This window comes from Tamandua tetradactyla, chromosome 9, assembly GCF_023851605.1.
Source record: "Tamandua tetradactyla isolate mTamTet1 chromosome 9, mTamTet1.pri, whole genome shotgun sequence".
In the NCBI taxonomy this organism is placed as follows: domain Eukaryota; kingdom Metazoa; phylum Chordata; class Mammalia; order Pilosa; family Myrmecophagidae; genus Tamandua; species Tamandua tetradactyla.
This window is the reverse complement of record NC_135335.1, coordinates 108,560,068-108,573,356: the sequence shown is the minus strand read 5'-3', so window position 1 is coordinate 108,573,356 and position 13,289 is coordinate 108,560,068. Positions and strand designations below refer to the sequence as shown.

Below are 13,289 nucleotides of genomic sequence, written 5' to 3'. Positions count from 1 at the left end.
TCCTAGATATCTCAGAAAGGTCTATCACCTTTCATATACATAACCAATATGAAAAGAAACATGAGTAGTACACTTGGGAACAATCAAATATATATGCATTCGGTGAAAAAAGAGAGATGCGGAAAAGGGAAGTGCAGTGTCTATACAAGTGAAATCTATTGTCAAGTGATGGAAACTGGGGATACCATTTTACAAAATGCTTACTCTTTTACAAAATGTAATGAATAACACAGAAATGGGAGAAATAAATTCTAAAAGGAGTATGATTTTTTTCAGAATCAGGAAGCGGACATAACTTGCCAAATAGTATTAAAAATGTACAATGTATTTCATTAACTAATCTTGGCAACATATCAAGAAACTTTGTGGCACTTCGGACATTAACAACTACTGAAAAGTCTCTTGTTTCAATACAGACAAAAAAAAAGTAAGGAAAGATATAGGTACAGATATGTAATCTTAGTAATACTTAGGAATAGTCTGAAATAAAAGTTTTCATTGCTTGCAGGATAAAAGAAAAATGGGTCTAAGAATAGCCTAAACCTAGGATACAGAATTACCTCAATGGCAATCAGAGTCTAATTTAACATGTATTCTAACTCATCTAAATAAATTAACAAGTTCATACTTTGCCTTTCTTAGATATAACGTTATTGTAACCAACAACATTTTAAAAGCCCACATTTATTAGTAAAGCTCATGATTTAACAACAAAAAAAAGCCATATCATCATCATAAGCTAGCTTTTCTTTTTGCAAAATAAAAAGTTCTTCACTCTCCAGAGCCTGAATGTAATTCTTTATACTTTTCAGAAGTAAATACCTTTGGGCCAGAGGTATGTGTATGGAGGAGGTGGGGTAAGGGAAGGGGTATTTCAGCAAAATTTTGCAAACACATCTGGTAATCCTATAATGAGATGAAGAACTTGAAGAACTGGACAAAGTAATTATGAGGGCTATTATATTTCACTTCCATCTGAGTGCCCTCTTTCTTTGGATCAAATTTTAACTGGAATTTTCTTTCATCATATAAATGAAATGCATCCACAATATAGGGTGCATTAAAAGTATAATGAACATTCACTCCAATCCCCAGCTTATTTCAACAACTTTCAATAATTTAAAAATATACTCTACACAGGCATGATTTCCCATGGATGAAAAACAAAACAACATAACCCCAAAAAACATTACTAAAGCTATCTCTTTTAACAAAATTCCAGAGTACACACAAAAAATAACCTACCAAACAAGCAAAAAAATGAGAAGGATTTATATAGAGAGAAGGAGCAAGGAAACATATGGATTAATCAGAAAAAGGATGTATTATTTCTTTCTGATCAGGTCCTTATATGCATGTAACAACACTTTGCAATTACTACCATCCAGTAATGCTTATATAAAATTTTAAAAATTAGTAAACTGAGATACAGAGAAATTAAAGGTGTCTTATTGGTTGAGAGCTCAACAAATGTGATTACAGAACTTGAAAAATTCAGTTCTGTTCTAGTCACTTTAAATTTCAACAAGTACTGATATACAAATTATTACAGCTGAAATTTTTTTGAGTACTTACACATTGTCAGACATTGTTCTAAGTGCTTTACAGGAATTAACCAGCTTAATCTTCTCAACAACTCTGAGAGGCAGGTTCTACACAAAGCCTCAATCCACAGATGAGGAGTGAATCACAGAGAGGTTAAGTAATTGCCTAAGGCCACACAGCTGGGACCTGTTGCTAGGCTTCAAACACACATGGTCTAGCCTCAAAGTTCTTACTTTTGGAACTAAAATTCACTTTCACTGAATAAGATATTTGGTTAGCTTGCATTTTAGATCATTCATCTCTCAGACATACTAAATAGTTAACAATATTTATTATCTATCATGCCCCTTGAAAAATTAACCTATGGGGTTTTGAAAAAATCCTATTTCCTATAACATTCAACCAGAAAAAAATGACTAAAATTTCTCACAGAGGAGCTATTAAATATCTTTAAATGAGTGCCTTTAGTTTTAAAAGCCACCTCTCCAAGAACATGACACCCTAGTGACGTCAACACAAAAAATCCCATTGCAATGGAAATAAACTCCTTCGCATTCACCTTTTTTTTGAGTTCGGAACACTTCCAACTGTTTCTGCTGCTGTCGTCTTAATGTGTTAACAATCGCTATTGCTAGTCTCAGTGCTTCTCTCGGGTACCCATGAGAACGTAATGCATCCACTCTTGCACAGGCTGTAGGAACGTGTTCTAAAACAGAAAGTTAAGGGGGAGGAAGTTGCCACTATCAGATTTATCTTAAAACCAGGATTCAAAAGTAAGTTGTTCTTCCCCCAAGATACTAGTTTAAAAAAACTACAAGAATCCATTTCTGAACTTGGATTTAAATAAAAAACTAAGCTCCTATTGCCAAGCATTCATCCATCTCCCATTGAATCCCTCAACTCTCTCCCACTCCAATAATGCTATAGAAACTAAACAAAGAAGTAAGTCATGGAAATGCCTTTCCGGTTTGGCCACTTACCATGCCAGAGGGGCCACCCGCGGGAGTCAAAGAGGGAGTTTTCAGTGTCGTCATGGTAACAGTAGTTGGTGTATAGGTCACTGCTGATAATGTGCTGCAAGTGGCTATCCTGCCAGTGAAGATCGCATGCCTCGATGGCTCGGGTGAACACTGTCCGATGTGGCCTGTTCGATGAATCTGTTTTTTCCACAATTCAGAAAGCCATGTCAGCTATTATTCACATGTGAATAAATCAGACATACCATTCTGTGGCCAGATGTTCAAGAACACACCCACACACATTGTCCTGCACCCCCTAAGCAGAAGGGTGAAGGGTAAATACTCTCACATCCTAAGACTAGGAGAAGGCAAGTTAGCCCGAGAGCCACCATTCACTCACTTATTTTGTCAAACACAAACACTCTGCAGCCATTAAAGCTAAGGTTAAAGGCAACCTGCAAAGAGAATCATCAAGTCTAGTTTCCATGCCAGATACACTCAAAGGAGGCACTCGGCACAAAAATCATGTGCAAACTCACTGCTCCCCACTTCTGAGGTGCTGGGGTAGGCTGCCCCTGATGGGATCAACAGCTCTCACAAACACTATGCAAGAGATGCGACACCAGTCATGGAACCTTTCAGGAAGATGCAGTCGGCCTTTAAAGATATGCATTAGGATTGTGCTTTTGGTTGTATTTTTTAACTATATTGTGCGGTTTTGCACAATTAAAACTATTATGCTTCTTGGGATATAATGATTAAATGCCACTCTATATCCCAAAGGGCATAAATGCATATAATTTAACATTTCACAAAGCCACACAACATAGCTACAAAACAAACCAGTGCACTTACCTGGCCCCTAAAGGCTGCCTCCTGATTCTTGTGCAGGTTCCATGACTGGTGTGATGTCCCCAGCATAGTGTATGCCGGGGCATCACAAAAGAGCAGAAGCATACACTCCGAAGAGGGTTCAAGTTTCAGGACCTGACGAAGAAAAGAAATGTATGGGGAATAAAGGATAGTCTTACCCCAACTCCTGGAATTATTCAGTTCCTACTGTTATCATGGTTCAAATTTCAACAGTACTTTCTACCCCTCAAGTCCCCAAACAGTCTTACCTTAAACTGTTGCGCAAACCATAGAAAGGCTCAACTGGAAATCAGGGTAAAACTCTTGATTTATGTGTACTTTACTTAGCTCATGTAAAGCCCCTCAATGTTCTGAGACTTAAGTAAATGAAAGAAAATTTGGAGCTTCCTGAGATAAGGTTTCATCTTCCTGTCTCTGGAGCTTTGGCTGAGCACAGACATAAGGGAACCCACAAAAATCAAGAGCAACTGAATCCAGAAGAAGAAATACACAAACTATCTATTCTAACTTCCTGATTTTACAGATGGAACTGAAAATTAAGAGCAGTACAGAAACTAGCCAAGGTCACTCAGCATGAAGGGGCAGTAAGAATTAAAACACAGATTTGGAGATATTTCAGCTGTTCTGAAAGGCTTTTGACAGGCCTTTAACACAGAAAGACATTGCTTAAGCTTAGTCTTAGATCAACTTAGATACCTATATTTGAATGGCAGACATAAAAATGCATGGATGACAGATAACTTGAGAGGCATAAAATAATGATGTATCTGTTATGGCACCTATCCAGACACCTTACTAGCAGTAGACACATGTACCTTACAAGTGGGAGGGACAGACCCTACATTTAAGGGTCTCTAAACTTATGATAAGCCAAATAACCAGAAGAAACTGGCTCCATGAACTCTCAAAGTTAACATAGTAAATGTTCTAAAACCTGAGTCTAATACAAGTATTTTTCAATGGCTCTCTCATTTAATTTATTTGCTTAGCTCAAACAATAGAAATGGAATTTAAAACTAAAAGAAGACTCCACCTTACTATTACGTATGCATTTAAAGAATAAGGTAGAATTCTACCAATTGATTTAACTCCCCATCTGTTATACCAATAATAAAAGCAAGCCATATAGTATGAGTCTATTAAGAAAAAAAAAAATTTAACTGTTCGCATGTCTGTATATGGTTGTATGAACACAGAAAAAGTTACAGTATGATACACACCCCAGGCTGTTAACATTGGTTAACTCCAAGAAGCCAATAAAACCAAACAGTATAGCTGCTCTAAAAAAAAAAAAGGTTTCAAATCCTAAAAAAATAAAAAAAAAATTGGAACAAAATAGGTTAAATATTCATGAAATAGGATATAAATCTTAATGGTAATATGGGAATAAATAAAAAACTGATTATGTACATAGACAATGACTAAAAAATATGAGGTACAAATGAAAGCATTTGATTAGGTGTTGAAATTCATGGTCAGTTTTTATCTCAGATTTCTACACGTATTTGGTTTTTGCAATAAGGGAAAAGAGAGCTAGATTATCTTCACCAAAGTTCTAAAATGATCAATACACAAATATGTAAAACTGTTTAAATGAAGTATATGTAATGTTAATGTGTGCTGATTAAAGCATATTTTGGAAATTCAGAAAAGTAAAAAGGGGCAATTCTAAGCTTTTTTACCAAAAAAATTAAAACCAATAAAATTGGCTATCAGTCCAATATAATAAAAAAAAAACAAAACTATTCTTTCAAAGGATGTGAATTCTAGCATCGCTGTTGTTAATTCTTACAAATTATCTCAGCAGAGGCAATATGCAAACACATGAATTCTGCCCACAGTCTGTACCATGGTAGACAGCAAAGTGCAATGGCATGGCTGCTGGCCTCTGCTGGCCACCACACGCTCTCCCCTAGCAAGCAGCTCAACTCTAGAGCTGAGACTTGGAGGGATGTCTCTTCTGACAGTGCCTCTGCAAGATGTGGGAGGGTTCCTGCTAAAAGCCAAACAGCTACAAATACTGCCCTCAGAAACTAGGTCCTAGGTGCAAACCTAGGTGCAAACCGTAAGTGAAATGGGCTGTCTGGTGTGGAGGTTGGACTACTTTTTAAACAGCTTTTAAGGCCTTTGAGATATTCATGTTTAACCAAAGGGAACATAATAAAGGGAAAGGAAAAAGAAAAGTGAAAAACATTAAGGTGGCAGTCCCAAAGAGCAGGCAGAAAGTGAAACAGAAGGGATTTAAAGACTTTGCCTATGTAGATTTAGGCATATCCTTCCCTAGCAATGGAAGAGAATAAATGTACAACTACACTTGAAAATTTTGAATGCCTGGAAAAAATTTTGGTTTATGGTGAAACATTAATTTTCACTGACATTATTAATAAGATTATCATGGGCAATAAAGAGACGACAGATTTCAAACAGTGAATTTCCAAGGCAAATATTTCTAGACAAGAATCTCTCCAAAGTCCTAAAATCACTTTTTTGATTGCACAAGTCCCTATGGAATAATACAATTCATTTACTTTCTTGGTGGAGACCCAAAACCATCCTATTATCATATTCAAACTCAACACATTGTCCTGCTTTTTCTAGTAACACCAACCCCATGTTCTTGATTCTGGATGCTTCTGATGTCACTTAATTCCTACCTTGCATCTATCTTAACTTTAAAATCATAACTCCAAAATCTTTCAAGTTTTCTCCTCCCTAAAGGTATAAAATTACACAAGAATTTGTGACAGGTTCGTAAGATTTGTATTCACAAGAGTTAACTACTCTGTGAAGATTTTGGTTCTGAAAGAAAGAGAAAAGTCTGCAGTGGCTGGAGGGAGAAATGGAGCCAGAGAAGGATTTTTATTAAAGATGGGAGGACTTGAGCTGATTGATGGATCCAATAGAAAGGGAAAAGGTGAAAAAATAGGATAGAAATTCTGAGAGACAGAGATTCTTAAAAGGATATTTGGAAATGTCTAAGGACATTTCTTGGTTGTCTCAAAGACTGGAGGGCATTAATAATATATGGGTGGGGAGGGGCAAATATGCTAGACAGTCCTTCAGAGTAAAGCATTTTCCTAGCCCAAATGCTAAAAGCATCCCACACTCTTCAGGCTGGTTATAAATTTTTTACTTGCTACTTTCTGAAAATAAGAAATTTTAATGATTAACTTTATCAAATTACATAGTAGTCAAAATATGAAATGGACCAACATAGAAAAAAAAAAACAATCCCTCAAGTCTCAATATTGTTTTACAAAATAATGTATATCCCCCTACTCCATGACTCTTTTAAATTAAAGACAATATTCAAACTGTATCAATTAAAACACAATTTTAACATATTCTAAATAAAATATATAAGAACTAGATGTTATCCTTAGTCTGAGAATATCTTGAAGAAAACATACAAAGGTCTCAGATAAAATTTACACACATACACACAGTCAAAATATAACAAATCCTTGAATTTTATTAAGAGGGTACAATCATTTTCCCATATATATGATCAGATACTATTATAAACAGATACACACAAGTACGTACAAAGTGAGAATACTATGGGCTCACCTTGGTTGGCATTTGCGCCCTGAGGCAGAGCATTGGTTAAGTTGGGCAACTCATTGCCATGATTTCCATCTTCCCAAGGACAGACATCAACACTGTTCCATTTCTTTAGTTGTTTTAGCCAACTGGCCTTCTGCTCCAACTTGCAGTGGGGATTTAAAACGATACACATCCAAAGAGCACCTAATTTATTAAAGGAGAAGAGGGAAACAAATTTTAAAAAATCATAAAAATGTCCAGTACTGATAGCTAATGATACATATTAAACTCACTTCAAAATGGACAAAGATCTGCCATTTTTATAACTCAATTCCTGGGTTTGCACCAAAGTCCCAAAAGCTGTTATACTTAACATTTGAATATCTTTCATCTTAATTGTAATCACCTTCCTACCTGTATTACATTTTAGACAAAAAAAAAAAAAGAAATTAATAAAGTAAACAATTCTAAGACTCAATCTGCTACTTTAATTTTCAAACAGATTTTATACATGGATAGTCAACAAACCACCCCAAAAAGTGTTCTTCATAAAAATTAAACTTACTTTCTAAGAATACCTATTTAAAATCATAAAGGTGCCCCATGAATGCATCTGAAACAACTTCCCAGTCTCCTTACAAGAATTCCAAACTTCATTATATTTATTAGTATTAATATGTATATACCAATGGCATGTGAAAAGTTTTGGGCAAAAAAGGACAGAATAGAGATTGTTAAAACTAAAAATCACTTAAACATACTTCCCAAAGAGATTTAACTAGCCACCAGTAGCCATACAAATGAAAACAAATTTATGTCTTTATATGAATAAAATCACCAAATTACCAATCTGTATGAATAAAATCACTAAACATTCATCAAAATCCTATCAGTTTTAAAGGAAAAGCAATAATGAATTTAGAAGGAAAGCATAACTCATAATTTGCATAATTAAGAAAATTGGTAAATTTACTTATTATTCCCTTATATATTCTTCAAAGAGGTAGCTAATTCAGGCAAATATCTCATAAATTTAAAAGTTCAAGTTTTATTGTATTAATTTCAAAACAAGATAACATATACCAGTACTTCCAAAGCCATTCACAATACTTTTCTTTGAAAAAGTGTGTGTGTGTGGGGGGGGGAATGTTTTAATCAACTGTGCTACCCATCTGAATAACAAAGGTAGGTATGATCATAATTTACGTTTTAATTTGTCCAAAGGAAATGCTTTACATTTTTATACATTTAAAATGGACAAAATTCTTCAATTGGAGATTCTGGTATACTAAATACCAAAGAACTTTTACTAACAGAAAATTAAAATAGACAAAAGCCTATATAAGCAATGTATATTTACAATCTACATTTCTATATTTTAAAGTCCAATTAAAAACAATATGCAGTTAGTCAAGATGGAGTAAGCCCACTACAGCCTATCTCCCCCAATGTTTACAACTACACACTCTGGACAAAATATGAAAACCAATAACCCAAGGAATATGACAAATGAAAATAGGAAGCAGTGCAAGGATAGCAAACAAAACCTAAAGAAATAACTCATATGGGGTAGAGTTTCTAATTATTTTCTTCTTCCTGTTTTCTCTCCTGGCTCTGACATGAGATTAGCCTCATTTAGGGAACTTCACAGAAGACACACAGAGCAAAAACCCTGAAAGAAATTTCATTTAGCTGTTAAGAGGACTGGGAAAAAAGACCTCTCCTATGAGCCAGGGAATGTGGAGAGAATCTTAAAGAGGAAAAAACTAGAAAGGGGATCCCCGGATTCTCTGTGCAGATGGGGGCACAAGTCCTGGGCATACCTCACATGCATAAGACAGACCCAAGGCAGCCTAGCCAAGGATCTGAAAACTGAACAGACACTGGAACCATCACCCAAAGAAGGTGAAACAGAACTAACTTATGGTCTGAACCTCTATTCTGGTTGATAGCTTGCTTTAAAAAAAAATTCTCCAGAGAATATTTTAATAGGACCTAAACTTTCACAACACAATATTCAAAATATCTGGGATCCAAAATTACTTGGCATAAAAAGAAACAAAAAATGTGACCAATCAACACATGTAACCAAGATGAACCAGATGTTGGAATTATCAGACTTTGTAGCAACTACCTATGCTCCATGAGATGAATGGAAACACTACCGAAAGAACGAAAAGAGAAATTCTCAGAGCAAAATGCAAACTATATAAAAAAAGACTAAATGGAAATTTTAAAATTGAAATTACAATAACCAATTTAAAAAATCCCTGCATAAGATCAATAGTAGAATGGAGATGAAAGCGGCGGGGGGGGGGGGGGAGAGTCAGCGAACTTAAAAATGGATGAAGGGAAATTATCACTTCTGAAAAAGAGAGAAAAACAGTAAGAACACAGACAAGAAGGAAAATATCAAAAGTCTAAATTTTGTGTCACTGAAGTCACAGAAGATGAGAAAGAGATAGGTACAGCAAAATCTTGAAGAAACAGTAAGTGAAATCTTCTAGAATTTGGAAAAAGACATGAATTCACAGATATAAGAAGCCAGCCAACCCCAAAGAGAAAACTCAAAGACAACCATCCCCAAACACATCATAATTACACTGTCGTAAACCAAAGACAAAGAAAAAAATCCTGAAAGCAGTCAGAGGAAAACAAAGCAACACATATAGAAGAAGGATTCAAATGACTTACAGATTTTTTATCAGAAATCATAGAGGACAGAAAACATTGGAACAATAGCTTTAAAGTGTTAAAGTGCTAACCCAGAATTCTAAATAGTGTCATTAACATTTAAGGATGTTGGTGGAATGAAAACATTCTCAGATCAAGGAAAACTAATAAAATTTTTTGCCAAAAGTACTACTCAAGAAGAAATGCTGATAAAAAAGAAGAAGAAGAAGAAATGTTAATAAAGAGCTGAAAAAAATATTTCAGAAAGAAATTTGGAGCTTCAGTAATAAAGGAAGAGCAATAAAAATGACAAATATCTGAGTACATATAATAGGCTATTTTGTCCTCCTAAGTTCTTTAAAACATGTACAATTGTTAAAGCAAAAACTGTTAACAATGTCTCACAGTTTTAAATGTATGTAGATGTATGCACATGACAATATATAAGAGTAAAGGGTCCTATATTCCACTTTGTGGCAAAATATTAACCAGAAGTAGACTATAAAAGGTTATGTATGTTTATTAAAACTACTAAAAAATAATATACAAATAAATAATCGATAAATTAAAAAATGAAATACTAAAAATATTCAAAAATATAAAAGAAGGCAGAAAACAGGGAACACAAAACAAATGATAAAATGATAGACCTATATTCAAACCATATTAATAATTATATTAAATGTAAATGGTCTAAACATACCAATTAAAAGCAATGGTCAAATCAGATTAAAAAACAAAACCCACCACTGTGCTGTATAAGAAATCCACTTTAAACATAATAATGAATGCTAAATGTAAAAGGATGGGAAAAAGGTACCATGTAAACACTATCAAAATGAAGCCGGAATGACTACCCTAAAACCAGACAAAGCAAACTTCAGAACAAGGAATATTACCAGGGATATAAAGGGACATTATATAATGATTAAAGGATCAATTTTCCAAGAAGATACTATAATCCTAAATGAGTATGCAGCTAATGAGAGGACTTCAAAATAAATGCAGCAAAAACTGACAGAACTGAAAGGAGAAACAGACCAATCCAAAATTATATTTGGAGACTTTAACACTGCTCTCTTAGTAACTGAGAGACCAGGTAGACAGAAAATTAGCAAGGATAAATGATACCAGAACAACACTATAACCAATTTATTCTAATTGAATTTGCAGAATATTCCAACAAACATCAGCAAAATACCCACTATTTTATAGTGCACAAAGAACATTCACCAAGATGTTCATATTCTGGACATACATCCTCTGACATAAAATTAATCCAGATATCAATATCAGGAAGATATTTGGAAAATCTCCAAATATCTGGAAATAAAGTAACATTTCTAAATGACTCCTGTGTGAAACAGAAGGCAAATCAGAAACTTAAGAAGTCTCCAGGCAAATGAGAAAACATTTTTACTGAATGAAAATGAACATAAAGTAAATAAAATCTAGTGGGATGCTGATAAAGAAATGTATAGCCTTAAATGCTTATATAGAAAATGAAAGGATTCAAAGTAATAACCTAACTAACCATCTTAGAAACTAGGAAAAGAATGGAAAACTAAAGTCAAGCAAGCAGAAGGAAGGACATAACAGAGATCAGAAATCAATGAGAGGAAATGAAGGAAGGGAGGGAGGGAGAAAAGAAGAGAAAAGAAAATGAAACCAAAAGCTGGTTCTTTAAAAACATCAGTAAAATCAATAAAGCTATAGCCAGAATGATTGAAAAAAGGGGGAGAAGAGACAAATTACCTGTATCAGAAATAAAAGAAAGCATGACATCGCAGATCTTAGAGGCATTAAAAAGGTTAATAAGGGAATCCTAAAACAACTTTATACCCATAAATTTTAGAACTTACAAGAAATGGACATATTCCTAGAAAGTCACAACCTACTACAGCTTACTCAAGAAGAATAACCTGAATAGTCACAAATCTATTAAAGCAATTATAATTTCTGGTAAAAATCTGGCAACAAAGCAGGTTCCATACAGCTTCCCTGGAAAATTCCATCAAACATTTAAGAAAGAAATAATACCAATTCTACAGAATATGCTTCCAGAAACAAAAGCAAAGAGAACACTTTCCAACTTATTTTTATGAGGCCAAAACTACCCTGATATTAAAACCACCACACAGACAAACTACAGCTCAATATCCTTACTGATCATAGAAGTAAAAATCCTCAACAAAACATTAAGAAATCTAATCAGGCAATACATGAAAAGGAAAATACACTATAACCAAGTGGTATTTATCCCAGAAATGTAAGACTGGATCAACATTTGAAAATCAGGCAGCATAATACATCATATTAACAGACTTAAGAAGAAAAGCAATATAGTTATCTTAAAAGATGCAGAAAAAGCATTTGACAAAGTTCAACATTTCTCATGATAGGAAAAAACTCTTAGTAAACCAAATGTAATCTGATGAAGGGCATCTATGAAAAAAAACCACAGTTAATACTAAAAAGCTAAATGTTTTCCCCTAAGATTGGTAACACAACAAAGGTTTCTGCTTGAACTACTTCTATTCAGTTTCACACTAGATGTTGTAGCCAGAGCAATAAAGAAAGAAATGAAGGCCAAAGGCAAAGCAAAAAGTAAAATAGCCTCTATTCACAAATAAGCTTTCAGAGCTGTTAAGTTTTTAGCAAGGTCACATGATACTAGTTAATGCAAAAAAAAAAAAAGATTGTATATCTACATGCTAAAAATGAACAATTGGAAGTCAATTTAAAAAAAAACAGTACAATTTGTAGTAGTAATAAAAAACCATGAAATACTAAAAACATATGCAGGATTACTATGCTAAAAACTACAAAAAAAGTAATGAAAGAAATCAAAGATGAGTCAAAAAAGTGGAAAGTTACCATGTTCATGGATCAGAAAACTCAATATTCTTAAGATATCAAACCTCTCCAAATTGATCTATTGATTCAACAAAACCCCACTCAAAACCTTAGCATGTTTATATATATATATATAAAGGTTGATTCTAAGATTTATATGGAAAGGTAAAGGAACTTGAATAGTCCAAACAATTTTAAAGAAGGAGCAACAAAGTTGGAAGACTCACACAATCTGATTTTAAGACTTCCTATAAAAGTACAATAATCAAGACAATGTGGTAATGCTGAAAGGACAGGCAAATAGATCAATGGAACAGAATAGAGTTTAGAAACAGACATCAAAAATACGTTCAATTCAAGGTTCAAAGTCAATTCAATGGAGAAAAGATAGTCTTTCCAACAAATGATGCTGGAACAATTATATATCCAAGTGAAAAAAAATGATCTTCAATCCCTATGACATAACTTAAAAAAAAATAACTCAAAAGGATCAAAGACAAAACCTACCATAAAAATTCTAAAAAAAAATAGGAGAAAATCTTTGTGATCTCGGGCTAGGCATAGCTATTGCAGATACACTATCAAAAAGCATGATATATAGGGTGGGCCACGGTGGCTCAGCAGGTAAGAGTGCTTGCCTTCCATGCCCGAGGACCCAGGTTCGATTCCTGGTGCCTGCCCATGTAAAAAAAAAAAAGTATGATATATAAAAGCAAGGACTTCATCAAAACTAAAAACTTTTGCTCTCCAAAAGACACTATTAAGAGAACAACAAGACAAGCCAGACTAGGAGAAAATACTTGCAAATCACATCTCTGACAAAGGACTTGTATCCCA

General features: G+C 34.1%; 1 protein-coding gene across 2 annotated transcripts in view; it reads right to left on the bottom strand.

The window, feature by feature from the left end:
• ZSWIM6 (zinc finger SWIM-type containing 6) overlaps positions 1-13,289 on the bottom strand; it is a 241,078-nt gene that overhangs the window by 21,353 nt on the left and 206,436 nt on the right. For both annotated transcript variants that reach the window (XM_077117253.1, XM_077117254.1), the window contains exons 5-7: positions 6,948-7,127; positions 2,526-2,702; positions 2,105-2,251 (exon numbers count right to left, since the gene is read on the bottom strand). In XM_077117253.1, coding sequence (XP_076973368.1) covers positions 2,105-2,251; positions 2,526-2,702; positions 6,948-7,127 — 504 coding nt within the window. The remainder of the gene's footprint in view (positions 1-2,104; positions 2,252-2,525; positions 2,703-6,947; positions 7,128-13,289) is intronic.